The sequence below is a fragment of the Anser cygnoides genome, chromosome 1 (genome assembly GCF_040182565.1).
Source record: "Anser cygnoides isolate HZ-2024a breed goose chromosome 1, Taihu_goose_T2T_genome, whole genome shotgun sequence".
Taxonomy (NCBI): Eukaryota; Metazoa; Chordata; class Aves; order Anseriformes; family Anatidae; genus Anser; species Anser cygnoides.
The window spans coordinates 63,468,741-63,485,517 of NC_089873.1; the positions used below are offsets into that span (position 1 = coordinate 63,468,741).

Here is a 16,777-nt window from a genome sequence, read left to right on the forward strand (position 1 = left end):
AACAACCTTTTATGCCTTCCGGAATCAGTAGTGTTAGCACAAAGTTTACACTGGTAGAAGTGATCATTTAACATAATGGAAAAAGCAGAAACTTCTCCCTCCCCCCAAGTTCATAGTTTGACAAATTAACTTTATTGTTGCACCTCTCAGGAAGTTCCCATCTCAAATAACGGAATGCAGATCTTAAGAAGTACCCACAACAAATTACAAGAAACCCTGAAAGTTACTTCATGATGCATTTAATTTCTTTTGCGGTATTCTAAGACTTAGGGTATTACAAAGTATGAGGTATACATAGTAACAGGACTAATACTATTCTCCAGTTGGATCAGGTAAAAATGTGCTATAAAATATTAGGAAAAGCAATAACGAAAAGTACAAGTGATCTTATCCAGTCATATCGTTGCAAATCCAAAATTCTGAAACCCTTGAAAATCAGTCCCACAAAAAGTTCATGGTTGCTTTTTCAAAACAGGACATTCTGGCTCTAGGAGACTAAAAGCGGAGGAAGCTCCCATGCCAAACCTCTGCTTGATCTTTGTTGCCTGAAAGGTAAATTGCATCCTTGACGCATGCACAGAGGTGACTTGGGTAACACCGCTCCCTTAGGACTTGTCACTGGGAGGTTTCTTCTTAGCTTCCACATCCTTCTTAAAATCTTCAAGCTTCTTTGCAATGTTAGGAATCTTTAAAGACAAAAACAAGAAACAAATAACAACAACAACAAAAAATGAGTTACGAGATCTCATGAACTTCAGCAGGTAAGACCATACCATGAACACAGAAATTCTAAAAAGTTTACACTGCTTTCTAATAGATGCTTGATCCCGGGATCTGTTACTTTGCATAGATTTTGTTAAAAGCAAAGTAGCCTCAAGCAAACAGCAGAGGAAAGCACCTCACATTGGACTTTGGGAAATATTTTGGAATAGGCAGACTGCTAAGAAAAAACATCAGCCAGTGTTGATGGGAACAGGAGGGAGGAAAAGAAATCACTTCAGAGAAAATTCAGTAAGACCAGTCTGGCTTCCTCACTGAAAGAGAATGAACTGCCAAAGAGTAAGTGATTCAAGCACTGATGCACAGGCTTTAATAATGACTTTTAGAGGGAAAATTAGATTGTACTGTACTGGTCAAAAAAAAAAAAAAGGAGAAAAGAGATGCTTCATAACAGCCAATATATTTTAAAATAATCTGTGAAGAAATACCTCTCCTGGTCCATTTTGTGGGCACCAAAATTCCCCACTGGGGAAGTTTAGTGCATTGCAAATTGTCAACCTTTTGTAGCTTCATACTTGAAAGAAAATTCAATTTGCTGCTTTTGAAATTCAAAGCTTCAGCTTTCTTTTAGAAACAAAAGCATTTTAAAAACAATCTAACAGTATGTTTGGATAACTTGGGGGGCAAAAAAAGGAACTTTTACAGCAGGGATGGAAACAGATTAACTTATGACTCTGACCTAAATTTGGAATCAACATAGGATTTTACAAGCGAACTAATTAAATGAAAGCAAACCAAAATTTTCACTGGTATTTATGAAGAAAATCATGGACTTTTACTTCACTTGTCCCCTGACGGCAGAGAAGGATATTCAATCCAAACAGACTGCAGACCTCTGGTTGGATGGTTTGAGGATGATAGTACAGGGAATGTCAGAAGTTTCTCTCTTCCCTATTTTTCAAACTTAAGCTCCTTTTGAGAAAGCAAAATTAAGAGCCCAACCCTTAACAGGTCTGACATCTAAAATAAACCAAGAGAAGTACACTGCTATCAGCAGAACTCTCCATATGCTTATAATTAAACACACACGCATATGACTGCAGAATTAGCATCTCATGATGACAAGTTCATCTTAGAGGTTATCTAAGAAAAATAATTTTTGATACCAGTAATAAAATTACCATTGCCAGTTACCAAATTACCAATTACCACTGCAAGTCAGCATTACATTATCAGGGAACCATTTCCTCCAAATCAAAAGCAGAAGTCCCCCTCTTGTGGCAACGCATCATTAGTGCTTCCAGAAAAACACTATACTATGCTTACAATACAAATTGATACACAATATGTTCTTTTGACTGCATTTTCTTAACTTTGTAAAATATATTGAAAAGAAAAAGCTAGTATAGATTATAAAAGAAAGGGGGAAAAAAGTATGTTAAATTCCAATGACTACTTTAGCCTGAAAGCAGTTAAGCGGAACTGGTCTTATAAGGGATTTTACTTACTCTGCAGAAACTGAAAGCTTGTATTGAAAACTTAGCTGTACATCTTCTGTTCCAACTCTGAGAAAAGTCTCAGTCAGACAAAGACAGAAAGACTGCAGATCAGTGTACTGTTTGAGACAGAAGCAGGTACTGAAATCTCCCAAACAGCTGGCTAGATTTTTTCTATTTCTCCTGCCTCTACCTATGTAGATGTCTGGTTACAATATCTGTGCTCTAGGTCCCCAGTATTAGTTAAGGCTCTACACATTACTTTCTTACAGACAAGATGTCAAAAAGAATCTAGCTCTTTGTGGTTCCATTTAAATCTGAGTTTATCTGTAACTGAAGTTAGTACAATTTGTATTCTATTCAAATCCAATAAAACAACAAAATTAAGACTGATTCAATTTTGATTAAAGTAAAACATCCTTATATATTCAATTCAGATTAAGTTCAATTCTGAGAATGCAAGAATACTTACATCATAGTTCTGAGCCAGATACATCCCAACCACATTGCCAAGAGTAAAACCAAGCTAAAAAGGGAGAAAGAAAAGAATTGTTAGCATCCTATCAAAAGCACATTGGTTAAGAGAAAAAAAAAAAAAAAGGTGAAAAGTAGAGTTTCAATTTTAGTTGTACTTTTGCGCCTTTCTTCCAAAGGCAGGCACAATTTTACCCAGTCGCTTCTCTAGGAAAACCTTAACTGTGTTGTATTTTGGAAATAATGGTGTGTTTTAAATACAGTTCTACAAGACTAGATAAGGCTATGATCATCTTTGTAAAGTTCTTTGCAAACCCACAAAGGCAGTAACTCCCATAGCACTGGGAAAGTACAACTACATAGACCCACATTCCTCAGAGGTCTTGGTCCACAACTGAAAAGCCTACATCAATACCTCAGTAACACAATACCTGAGTAATACACAGTGCTGGGGAAGAATACACACACAGAATGATCCAACACATTAATAATACAATAGCAACAAAAAGATTCACAAGCTGGAATCGCAGAACAGAGGCTCTGACAGCAAAAAGATCTCAGCCTCATTGTAAAAGGTGCTCCCCCATCAACTTCAACTGATGCAAAACTGCACTGTCACTGATGGGCAGCTGGCTCCCCATCCCTCTTCACTTTGCCCCAGTGCAGTACTGCTGCTACTTCTCCTCTGTAACCACCACCAGCTGTACACCTCCCAGGCCCCTTGGACCTCAAAAGATAAGTTTTAAGCCAAATCCACTCTGATCTAGGGGCTCCTCTAAGGCAGGAAAGCATTGCTGGAATGTGTGCAGGGCACAACCTCTTTTGACAACTGCAAACTCGTAGTTGCGTGAAGGCTGTCTGTGAAACTGTAATCTGGAAGGAGAGCAAGAGCAAAATGGAAGCACAGTTCTCATCTTGTTCCCCTGCTTGCCAGTTGAAGAAAAGCCTCAAGTGGACCTTGACAGGTTAGATCGATGGGCAGAGGCCAATGGGATGGGATACGGCTAAGTGACGGGTCCTTCACTTTGGCCACAGCGACCCCATGCAGTACTACAGGCCTGGGGCAGAGTGGCTCAAAAGCTGTTCACAGGAACAGGATCTGGGGTGCTGGTCGATGCTTACCTGAACATGAGCCGTCAGTGTGCCCAGGTGGCCAAGAAGGCCAACGGCATCCTGGCTTGTATCAGGAATAGTGTAGCCAGCAGGACCAGGGATGTGATCGTCCCCCTGTACTCTGCTCTGGTGAGGCCACACCTCGAGTACTGTGTTCAGTTTTGGGCCCCTCACTACAGGAAGGACATTGAGGCCCTTGTACGTGTCCAGAGAAGAGCTGCAAAGCTGGTGAAGAGCCTGGAACACAAGTCCTATGAGGAGCGACTGAGAGAACTGGGGTTGTTTAGTCTGGAGTAGGCTCAGGGGAGACATTATTCCTCTCTACAACTCCCTGAAAGCAAGGTGTGGGGAGCTGAGGGTCGGCCTCTTCTCGCAGATAACTAGTGATAGGACTAGAGGGAATGGCCTCAAGTTGTGCCATGGGAGGTTTAGGTTGAAAATGAGGAGACATTTCTTCTCAGAAAGAGCAGTCAGGCATTGGAATGGATTGCCCAGGGAGGTGGTGGAGTCACCGTCCCTAGGGGTGTTCAAGGAAAGGTTGGATGTGGTGCTTAGGGACACGGTTTAGTGGGTGATGTTGCTGGTTGGGGGATGGTTGGCGCAGATGATCTTGGAGGTCTTTTCCAACCTTAATGATTCTGATTCACTTTGCGAGGGAAAGAAATTCCTCTCTTCAAATGCAGATGATGAAATTTTCACTCAGCAGCTCTAAAAGGCTCTGGATATTTTTAATTGTTACACACCATAATAAGGACACACTATACTATAAAAGTTCATTTGGCTATTTTGGAAGTAGAGACTACTAATACTGTGCTTCCATTCATTCTCAGCTGAGGCCAATTCTATTTAAGAAAATTATTATTACTCAGGCACCGCTGCCAAAATAAGACTATTTTAAGAAAATTAAAACCACTGTCCACAACAACTTTCCCATCACATCTGAGCAGACATCTTTTCCAAGCCCAAAGTGGTATGCAGTACAGCTCATCTTTTCAGTGACTCAGAGTCCTTAAGTAGCACTGGTGAAAAGTTAGCTACAGAAAGTTAAAATTGGTTGAAAGCTGCCCCATGAACCATGACTGCAATAACTTCAGTAAATTCTTCCATAGACTTTTGATCTTATTGTCTGTTATTACTTTTTAAGGAGCATAGTGTTTATAATTTAAGAAGAAGCATCGTTCTTTTTGTGGGTGCTGCATCAGTTATAATTTGCTGTTGTAGTTTTAATTATCAGTTAAAGAATTACTCTGAGAGACATTAACAAATGTTGCACTGAAGTAAACCATATTTGTGATTCCTCTTAATATAGCGGATCATTGTAATAGAAACAAGTTTCCTCTATCTAAAGCATACATATCTTTGGGAACTCACTTGAAAACGCAAACTAGGTCCTAGCAGGTTTCTAGACTTTTAACCTAGAATATTTCCAAAGATGGGACAACTATCTCATGTTCTGCTACGTGATAAGCCTTATTTGGTACAGATGGTACTGACATTAGTACGCCTTTTAAGTGTGCTCTTTTACTGAAAAGTCTAGCATTTTATTCTAGAGCAATCTACCCAGTCACATTTACTTTAATAGCTGACACTTCAAACAGTGGGAAAAATCTCAGCATTTAGACTTCAAAAAATTTGGACTGCAAAAAATATAGGCAATTAAAATGTGCATGTTAATTAAGGACAATAAAGCTTATGAAAGTTCAGGGTCATCCAATTTCTACCCAGCATTTCGAGACACACTTTAAGCAAATGTTTAGTTTATGCTTAACTCCGGGTAACAAAAATATAAGGTTGTCAAGATTATCCCTTTATCTCCCCGTTACAGCCCTAACAAGGGAGAGCGAAAGTCAAACACCCAATCTACACCCAAAGAAGAAGAAAACTCAGAATTAATTTATCTTATTTCAAACTTTCAGGCACTAATTGAGATGTCATAATAAGGTTTTTATCTAGAAATTGCAAAAAACAAACCAACATTAGCAGCAAGCAGTAGAGTTGATAACACAGAAACTTTGAGGCTGGCTAAGCATATTTACTGTTACTGAATATTTTCAATTGAGTGGAGAGAGACAACTAAAGACTGCTACAGAAATTACTGATGCTTTCATATCAACTTATTGTTACATTTTGTTTTGAAGTTGAGATAAGAAATAGGACTTTTTATTCATTCCATAGAATCACACAAGGCTGTCTCAACTTAGAAAGGGCCATCTCTTCTCGTCCTTATCAACACTTTGTATGAAACTTATTAACCAACTGACTTACTCTTCCCTATTAAAGCGTTAAAGGATACCACTAATTGTTTGTATTGACTGAGACACATCTGAACAAAACTGAAAACCTAGAGCACCCCTCTCAATGTCTTACACACAACTAGAATTGAAAATGGGCGACTGTTTCTGTACTTTGTTACAACAGAGAACAGCTTTTTAATTTTATTTTTGGACAGGTAATTTATTTTCTGAGTTGACAGTAAAAATGCCAGCATTAAGTATTTAATTAAGAGTAGATGGGCATCCAACCTCAGACGTCCAGAAGAGTTTAGGGAAGCATACATAAAGACAGAAAGGAAAATGGGAGAAAAAAAATAATAATAAATAATAAATATATATATATAAAACAATTCACCTATTAGTGCTATGGGAAAAGAAATGCAGTAATGAAACATTATCACTTGCCTTAACTTATACACATACACACAAAATAGCATCTCCACTGATCAATTTTTAAAGGTGTGCAAAATGGCAAGGGCTGAAAACCACTGCTCTCCCAAAATGAGGGAGGTACATGTATGCACTAGTACAGAGAAATTTGAGTAGCTGAAGGTTATTACCGTGAGCAAGGAAAATTTGCTGAATCTTAACGACAAACTAAGGGCATGACTTGGAGAGAAACAAGACATAACATCCTTATTTTCAGAGAAAACCGAGAAGAGCCACCCTGCAGGGAGCTGAACCACAGCCGGCACCGCACGACAGAGACACTGAACAACCGTGCAGCTCCCTGACAAAAAGGGGTGCGACCGAAACGGCCAGGATCGCCTTTAAGGAGCGGGAGAAGAGAAACTGCAGGAAACCACAAACACTAGGACACTGTGCTCGCAGCTTTGGTCAACTCAGACTCCCGGTGTTGACAACAGTGAGCCGGGAGGCTCCGAGGCTAGGCTGCTCAGCCGAAGGCGTTGCCTGCACACCCCCGCATCTCGTCCACCGCGGGCCCCTACCAGCCTTCCCCGAGCGGCCCCCCCGCCGCCCCCGCCCGCCCTGCGGCGCAGCCCTCAGCTCGCCGCCCCGGCCGCCCCCTCGCTCCGCCCCGCCGCGAAATGGCGGCGCCGCCGCAGCCCGGCGGAGCCTTACCAAGAACTGCAGCATGGCGCCCGCCCGTTCTGCCTGCCTGCCTGCCTGGGAAGTCAGGCGGTCGGCGGCGGCTCCTCTTCCGGGTCCCGGCCCGCCCTCATCGCCGCGGGGACGGGTGCGCCCACCGACGCCCGCGCCCCTGGGCGGCCCCACGGTCTCGGTCCTCGTTTTGGGCTTCCCCGGCAGGGCAGAGGCTTGGGGGGACGCTTCTACCAGCCCCCTGTCGCATTGGAGGATAAGGAGGGGGCAAGGAAGGGCTACTGGCCACCTTCTGAAAGCCTCCCCTTACGCACGGGGAGACGTCTGGTGGCAGCCATCCAGCCTGTCACCTCTGAGCTGAGAATCCAAGTATATACAGAAAGAACAAATTCGAGATGGAGGCTTTAGGGAAGTATCTGGGGAAACAGACACTCAGATGAAGGCAAAATCATGAATGATTTGGGCGTCCTGCTTCAGTGCCGCCAGAAATCTCGGCTTCACATGCCAATGCTGAATGAAAGGTTTTTCAGCCATGTGGGAAGGCAGAAGAAGCTATACTTTTGCACTTCGGAATTCCCAAAAGGGAATTTCAGAATGTGGAATTCTATTGAAAGTATAGAGGGCTGTGTGTGGTTGACAGAAGTATCTGTCCACTCAGCGCTCACTAGATCATGTGTAAAGTACCACAGCCAGGTTTGGGGCCTCTAGTGCAGGAAAGACACAGACAAACTGGAGCAAGTTCAGTGGAGGGCTATTGAGCTGGTCAGGGCTGGAGAGCGGAGGCTGAGGGAGCAGGGCTTGGTCAGCTGAGAGGAGAGGTGGCTGGGGGTGCCTAACAGCACCCCTTTAGGGCCTGCAAGGGGGTTAGTGCTTAGACAGATGCAGGCCCTTCACAGCTGGGTGGATGAGAGACAGCGGTGCAAGCTGAAACATGAAGTCTTAGCAGGATTTAAGGACAGACTGTTTCCTCATAGAATCGTAGTAACATTAAGGTTGGAAAAGACCTCCAAGATTATCTTGTCCGACCATACCCCTACCACCAATATCACCCACTAGACCATGTCTCTAAGCACCATGTCCAAACTTTCCTTAAACACCCCCAGGGACGGTGACTTCACCACCTCGCTGGGCAACCCATTCCATTGTCTGTCCAATCTCTTTCTGAGAAGAAATGTCTTCTGATTTCCAACCTAAAGCTCCCCTGGCACAACTCAAGGCCATTCCCTCTAGTCCTGTCGCTGGTTATCTGCGAGAAGAAGCTGACCCCCAGCTCCCCACAACTTCCTTTCAGGTAGTTGCAGACAGCAATAAGGTCTCCCCTGAGCCTCTAACCCAATACTCCTCAACCAGGGGAAAGTCTTCCTCTCTCCAGGTTTTCTCTCTTGTTTCTGGTCTCAGTAGTGTTTGGGGGCAAGCTTTAGCAGTGAAGACTGAAGCAAAGAAGGCATTTAGTAACTCCTCCTTCTCTGTATCTGCCGTTATCAAGGCACCCACCTCATTTAGCAGCGCACCCACATTTTCCTTGGTCTTCCTTTTGCTACTGATGTATTTGAAGAAGCCCTTCTTGTTGTCCTTGATGTCTCTTGATTAAATTTAATTCTAACCAGGCCTTGGCCTTCCTCATTGCATCCCTGCATTCTCTGACAATATTCCTATATTCCACCCAAGTGGTCTGCCCCTTCTTCCACATCATGTACGTTTTCGTCTTCTGTTTAAGTTTTCCCAAGAGCTCCTTGCCCATCCACACAGGTCTCCTGCCCCCCTTGCTCAACTTCTTTCTCGTAGGGATGCACCTATCCTGAGCTTGGAGGAAGTGGTGCTTAAATATTAGCCAACTCTCCTGGGCCCTCTTTTCCTCTAGGGCCCTGGCCCAGGGGATTCCTCCAATTAGGTCCCTGAAGAGGTCAAACTTGGCTCTCTTGAAATCTCGGGTTGCAGTCCTGCTTTTTGCCCTGCTTCCTTCTCGCAGGATCTTGAACTCCAGCATCTCATGGTCACTGCAGCTGAGACTGCCCGCAACCTTCACATTTCCAACTAGACCATCTCTGTTTGTTAGTACCTGGTCTAGCAGCACCCCTCTCCTTGTTGGCTAACCTACCACCTGCATCAAGAAGTTATCTGCAATGTTCTGCAGTAACTTCCTGGACTGTTTGTTCTGAGCTGTGTTGTCTTCCCAGCAAATATCAGGTTGTTTAAAGTCCCCCATAAGAGCCAGGGCCTGCAAACACATGGCAACTTGCAGCTGCTTGTAGGCCTCATCCACTTCCTCTTCCTGATCTGGTGGCCTGTAGTAAAGATCCACCACAATGTCAACCCTGTTGGCCTGCCCTTTAATCCTCACCCATAGGCTCTCGCCAGGCACTTCATCCCCCCCCTAGGCAGAGCTGCATAGATTCCAGTTGCTCACCCACATAAAGAGCAACTCCAGCACCTCACCTTCCTGGCCTGTCCTTCCTATAAAGCACAAAGGCGTCCATGGCCATATTCCAGTCATGAGAGCTGTCCCACCATGCCTAAGTAATTGCCACGAGATCCTAACCCTGCAACTGCACTCAGACCTCCAGATCCCATTGTTTATTCCCCATGCTGCATGCAGCACAGGCTGCCCAGAGAGACTGTGCCATCTCTACCCTTGGAGGTAGATCCTTTTACCCAGGATCCAGCAGGGTAAAACCCTGAGCAACCCAGTCTGAGCTCAGAATGGACCCTGCCCTGAGCAGCTGGTTGGACTGAGGCCTTCCTGAGGCCTCCTTCCACTTACACCCGAATCATCCTATGATCCTTTAAGAGCTTTTCAGAAAGTCTGTGTTCCATTAGTATTTTTTTTACTAGCACAATTAAAAATGAAGAATAGTTGTCCTTTGTGAAACACTTGGGGTTTAATTTCTTTTAAAGGTTACATTTAATTAATCAAGACTTGGTCAGCAAATGTCAGTTAGGACGGTTAGTCCTGCTGAAAGAAACAACCAAAAATAACTACCCATCAACAACTACAAAAAAATTAAAAACAAACAAACAAAAAACCTACCAAAACTAAAAACACATGGCTATTGTAGAACTGTTAGGCCACTCTACCCTGAAACCAAGTTAACTCCATCTGAGGACCAGTTTCCAGAAAGCTTAAATGCTTTATCTAATCAGAAAATAAGTAGCAGTCTGCCTTTCCAGAGCAGGTACCTCAGTGAGAAAGTGGTATACAAAGAAGTATTTTCTACCCATTTTCCAAAAGGAAGCAAACAAAGAGACTCTAAGTAAATTATATTTTTGGTGGTGGTGATGCTGTAGCAGGGAGCTGGACATGAGACAACTTTCAGGGTATCCCAAAGTCATTGTGCTGTGGTTCTCTGCTTGAGTCAGAGCTGATGTCTGACAAGAGGAAGCAGAGGTTTGTATTGGTGTGGCACAAGTGCTAGGGTTGGAATTCCTCACTTCCCTGAAACATTCCTTGCCAGCCTTCTGGATCAGTGCTCTCAAAAGCATTGGAAATTGCCTTGGTTCTGGAAATAGTAACAAATCACCAGGTATTAACTGTTTTCCTAAATCCTGAGGCCTTCTACACACGTATAGCACTGAGGAAATTTTATAGATTCCAATCTTAGCACATGACAAATCAAAAGGAAGAAAAAAAAGACTTCTAACAACAGTACTGCCTTCACAGTATCACCACAGGGAGATAGGCTTTTCCTGTTTTCTGCTCATTAGAAATGATTTTATAATGCTTACACTATAATGAATACAACATCTGCTAGGCAGTCTTGGCTCAACAGTTCTGTACACCGTTGTTTTCCTACATGCCATGAATTTCCTCTGTGACATTTAATGGGCAGCCAAAAGTAATTTTTTCCTTTAAAGTAAACCCATTCCATTTACACTAGCCAATGCTGAATTATTTTGAGTTAGAGACTGTAGAGGGTGGATATGGTGGATGGCATATTTTATTCGAAGGAAGAATTCAGTCTGTTTCTGACATATAAATGCAACTATTGTGCTTTCATAGGTGGAAGACAAGGAGGGGAAAGGAAGGGGAAAAAAAAAAAAGAGAAAGAAAGAGAAAGAGAAAGAATGAAAGGAGAAAGAAAAGAAAGAAAGAGAAAGAAAGAGAGAAAAAGAAAAAAGAAAGAAAAAGAGAAAAAGAGAGAGAGAGAAAGAAAGAAAGAAAGAAGGAAAGAAAGAAAGAAAAAGAAAAAGAAAGAAAGAAAAATCAACAGCCTTTCCTTTTTTGAACTTTCCCCAAAATTTGTATTAAGCTCAGACCAGAGAGTGTCACAAGGAGGCAGTTTCCAAAACAGCCAGAGCATTGACTGTACTGTGGTTGGAGTTAATTTATTTAATCTTGGAGAAGAGAAGGAATCAGGGAGACACACAAAAGACTCCGTCTCCAACTCCACTGATGCTATTCTGGACATTGTTTGGGGATGGAAGGAGTACATCATGCTGTGTGGCACAGGTTTTTTTGTTGTTGTTGTTGTTGTTGTTTTTTGCCTGCTTGGGGATGGTTTGGTTACAGGGCCTGCTTTTAATTTGCTCTGTGGGTTGTTTTTTATGTCCTGCTTGTCCTGTCAGGGAATGATACAAGTCATAATCCTTTTCAGACTGGGGGCACAAGGCTGTCTGGGTCTTTCTGTTCTTTTAAGGCAACTGTTGCAGCTTCTTCTCTTGTAGCTACCAGCTGTTGCTGTAAAGACTGGTAGCAGCAATGTGAAGAATAAAGGTGGGATGAGGAGCAACAATTCAAACAGAAGTGCACTGAGCTTGTGGTACTGAGCTGGCTGCACTCAGCTGAAAGCCCTGGTGAAACCTGAGGCCAGTGAGACTGAAAGGTGATTTACAACATCTTTGCTTTAGGTACTTCCACCTTGCCATCGCACACACATATTTTAGGAAATGGAGTTCTTTATGTGGGAAAACAGTAAGTCCAAAGACAAAAGTGTGAACATCTGCAATGTAAAGAAGAGTGTATGAGTCAAGGAGCAGCAGTGACATTGCTACAGATTGTTACTTACAACCAAGAATAATGAAGAGTAAGGTACTTAAAATTAGTAAGATTGGAAAACATCTTTCTAACTGAAAAAGTGAAAAAAAAAATCTCATTTGCTGCTGCAGAAGACTTTCTCAATGCTATCTAGTTTACTCAGGTGCTCTACAAGTATAGTTAAGCAGATGAGGTGTGCAGAAAACTTGTTTGTCAGGAAGTACTGGCTATTCTACAATATTGTCAATTGCCAAATCATATTTGAAAATGCATTTGTCATCGTCTAATGTTTTTAACATGTATGTGCAGATCTGTTTATAGTCCTCTCTATGGAACAAGTTCAAGAATCTCTTTCCTAAATGATAGCAATTAATTTACCCTTTTTTTAAAAAAAAGAAGTTTGCTGGTGTAAGAGCATACCAGGACAAGACAGTTTTGTATGTTAGGCTCAGTAGAAAAAGATGGGTGTTACACTATTATATTGTGAAAAATACTAAGAAGGAAGAGGAAAGTTATTTATGTCCTGGACTCTACACATACTTTCTCCACAAACATTTGATCCAATGAGTGGTCAACTGGTAGCCTTCTCATTTTTCCTCCTAACTAGCGTTTGCTTTATAGTCAGTAAATATGATATTATCTGACTTGAAAGCAGGAACAATTTCAAAAAAAAAAAAAAAAAAAAAAGATGTGAAGACTTATGATTGTGTTACAAGTGTCTGGGGGTTAACTTGAGTGAAGAAGTAGTGCTGAGGATTTAGCCAAAATGAGGATATACTGTGGGGCAAGGTTGGTAGAGAGGAATAGTATTTTAGCAGCCTGACTGGCATCCTGAGGGAAAGTGGTAAGAAAAGCCCTTTCTTAGATCTGGATATGATTTAAGTCACAGGAGATAAGCACTGATAAAAAACCATATTCCTGTACCTTCACAGAGCGAATACACAACTTTGACTATAAGCCCTCAGACTGCCTAAATTTAAGTATCTTGTTAATGACCTCTCTTCATTTCCAATGTAGACCTGGAAAAGGGAGTAGAAATCAGATTTCCTTGAACTATAAATTCCGTTAAATAAACACCAGATGGAGCCAGAAAACCACGTATTAAGATTTCTGTTTGTGTTTTATTATGTTTAAACCTTGGATCTTGGGTTCAGTTCTGCCAATTTTCTTTGCCTTGCCTTTTATATCACTTGTGCTGTGATTAAACAGTTTCCGAGGATCTCTACTTTTACAGGAGGTTTTTTTTTTTTTTTTTGTCTTGCTATGGGGACATGCAATATTTTAATATACAATGCACACACAATATATTATGCACATATAATATATATTTCAATATTTTCAATATACTGAGTATAAGTGCCTGCCTGAAAAATAAATAAATAAATAAATAAATAAATAAATAAATAATTTCAGTTTGTTTTTCCTCAAATACTTTTCCAGTGGAAGCGTTGTTTGTTGTTAATTTAAACCTGTTGAAAACATCATTTTCAAATTAACTTCCTCTCCCTCCTCTATCTTCTTAGGAGCTCCTTTGGAGTTCTCAGAACAATGACTTTGTTTATTTTTCACAGAAAAATAAGAGATGTCACTGACTCATTATGCAAGTTAGAAGTTGTTTAAGGTCAAGTTTTCAAATGTAGTTTTATGGTCATTTATGCCAAGCCTTCTGAGGTCTGATCTTTACACAGAGTACTGTGAATTTCAAAGAAACTTCCTAGCACCACAAAACACAGACATTTGGCCTGGTTCAATAGAAAGGCTGAAGTTTGGGGAAAAATTAAAAAATATATATAAACAAAATATGGCTTTGTTTTTGTTTTTAGAAAAAAAAAATCATTTTCCTCCTCATCATGCATGTGAAAGTACTGAAGTCTTCTTCATTTTAACTGTACAACTGAGTTTGCCCAACTCTGTGTGACCAAATTCCCAGGGGCCAAGAGCACAGCTTAGACCTGTCAGTCCTGAGATGACCTGCAATGTTTGCTCCTCTCTGCTGCCCCAGCAGCAATGGGCCATCACCAGAGCTACAGCTAGAACAGGGAGACCCTGTCAGAGACCACCCAGTCCAGAAATCTCTAGAGTGAACTCCAGAGCTCTCCCTTGTCTTTAAAGTCCTTTTTTCCAGAAACAGGGAAACTTTAGAGCATGAGGAGAATGAGCTACAGGAGAAACAAAGAAGCTATAACCTACAGAAGGTCCCTGAGCAGCAGGACTGATGAACAGCATTATTTCCAAGGCAGAGCTGAGCATCCACATTGGAGCCTTGTCTAGCATCATTAAAGATTGATTATTTCTGCATTTTCCAACAAAAAGAGAAATTGCTCCTTGTTCCAGTGGCATGGTCTGGATGTTGGGTTCAATCTATGAACCTAAAAAATTAAGACTTGCCCCTTTTTAGAGTAACCCCTCAAGTTGCTTGTCATGAATGGAGGGACTTGGACTTGAGAAGGATCTAGACAAACCAAAATACCACATTAATCTTCTTCATATGCAAAGTAATTACAATCAGGTGTTCCTAAAACAGACCAATCGTATAAATTTCAGGTGAATATTTTTAATGAAAAAATAAATATTGAACATCACCTTTATTCTTGTAGATATGTGAAAATGCATTTCCTGACCAGATAAGCCATTCATTCTACCCTACCAGAGTGATTTAATACCGCATTTAAACAAAAGGAAATGTGCAAGCTGTGTCTATGAGTTTATCATATACCTCTGAAGTACATTTCCTGGTGATACACCCTTAGCATTACCAACAGATGCTTATAACTCACCTGCTTAGTATCTGACTACACACATCACTGCTTCTATCTTTCCTCATATAAATAGCTCTACTTTGTCTGTTTCTCTCCATTCCTTCAATACATGTGTGTGTATAGGCAACTTACATTCTTACTTGGACTCATTTAACCTTAAACTCTTTTATCATGCAGTCAATCAGGCAGTGGAGCAGGTTGCCCAAGACAAGCTGTGTCATCTCCATCCTTAGAGGTTTTCAAGACTCAATTGGATAAAGCCCCGAGCAACCTGGTCCAAGCTCAGAGCTTCTGCTTGGAGCTGAAGGTTAGACTAGAGACTTTCTGAGGTGCCTTCCCTCTTTAATCATCCTATGCTATGATTTTACTGTGCTTTCTGTTTAGATCCAGTAATTCCTTTCTTCTTCCTTCTATTGGAGGAAACAGATTTTTAGTCACCAAACTTTGCATCCAAAAATCTTGAAATACTTGTCTACCCTGCCAGCAAAATTACAAACTTGTCCGGCAAAAGTTCCAGTGTGTAAAGAAAGAAAAACCACAAACGCAAAAGACTGATAATTTTATATCTAGACAGGGTAATGGAGTATCTTGAATGCAAATGACTCATGGTTTTCAGTTTTCCCCTGCAGCCACAAGGTCTAGGAATGTTCTCTAAACAGCTCCTTCCCCAGCTGAGGTGCTCACGTGAATGCATGCCTCTGGGACAAGGAATTCAAGAATGTTTAAAAGGCAAAAGTTTAAAAGTTTAAAAGTGTTTAAAAGTTAACCAAGCAATTATTGAGCACTAATAGCTTTTAGCTCTGGCTGACGGACTATGGCCTGAGAAGGGCAGTAGTATGAGAAGGACCTTAATTTTTCTGTGGTCACAGAAAGTCATAATTGCATGAATAGTTAATAAACATGTCACGAATTCCTCTCTGTGCCAGGCTTGCAGAAGGCCTAAGTGGTGGTCACAGATAGTCAGCTCAGAGTTTCAAGCTGTAACTGTTCATGCAGCTGTGGGAGCTCATGGTTCAGCTCCCCATGTTCTGGTTTAGAGACAACTGTCACAATCACACCAGGTATAAGACAGTGGGAAAATAGCCTGTCACTCATAGGATGACAGCAATCACCAGCATGCTAATTTTCTGGAATAGCATTAGAGCTTCTTAAGAATTCAAGTCCTATTAAATGTGCAGGAAAATGAGAAAAGAAAAGAAAAAATTTATAGCTAAGTTTACTTGCTACTGTTGGTTACTAAGCACACCAGCAGGCTCTGCAGTTTTTACACCCCCCCACCCCCAGGTTTGGAGACAGAGCTGTGAGAAACCTTGCTGGGGTCCTCCAGGCCTTGGCTCATGGGCTTCATGGGTACTCCAGTCCTTGGTTCTGTCCAGACCAAGGCTGCAGCTGTCCTGGTCATCTTCACAGCCCAGCTTCCTGCTCAGCCAGGTCTCTGCCCCTTCGAGGCCTGCTGTACCACCACCCTTACTGGTGGGGTCCTCCCCACAGCTGCTGGATAGCCCACCCCAATGCTCTTGGTCTGCTTCTTTGTTCTAATGAATCAGAGTGCAATCACTTAGTCATAAGAGAGAAGGAAAATAAGGAAAAGAACTTTTCTGAGCAACCTTTGTGGAAGAAAAGTCAGTGCATTAAGAGCAGCTATAAAAAGACGTGACATAATTAAAAGAATATAATTGGAATATATTTGGTAGAACACATGAGTAATGACCTGAGATTTCAATACAGCTGCATCTTATGTGTGTGAGTGGAGAGAGTGTTTATTGCACTGGATAAGTGTTGCTCTCACCCCTGACTACTTCTCTGTCAACCATTCTTTGTTACAGCTGGCTCTCTGGAAAAAAAAAAAAAAAAAAAAAAAAAAAAAAAAAAAAAACAAGCTCAAAAGAGCAAAAGAGCTTTGGAGGT

The 16,777-nt window shown here is 41.6% G+C and overlaps 1 protein-coding gene across 1 annotated transcript; it reads right to left on the reverse strand.

Moving 5' to 3' along the window:
- Window positions 1-223: 223 nt before the first annotated feature.
- Window positions 224-7,345, reverse strand: STMP1 (short transmembrane mitochondrial protein 1). The gene is made up of 3 exons (XM_048058541.2): window positions 7,160-7,345; window positions 2,689-2,742; window positions 224-686 (listed from the first exon to the last, which is right to left on the reverse strand). The coding sequence occupies exons 1-3, from the start codon at window positions 7,172-7,174 to the stop codon at window positions 606-608; spliced, it is 150 nt and encodes a 49-aa protein (XP_047914498.1). The 5' UTR covers window positions 7,175-7,345; the 3' UTR covers window positions 224-605.
- Between the last annotated feature and the right edge of the window lie 9,432 nt (window positions 7,346-16,777).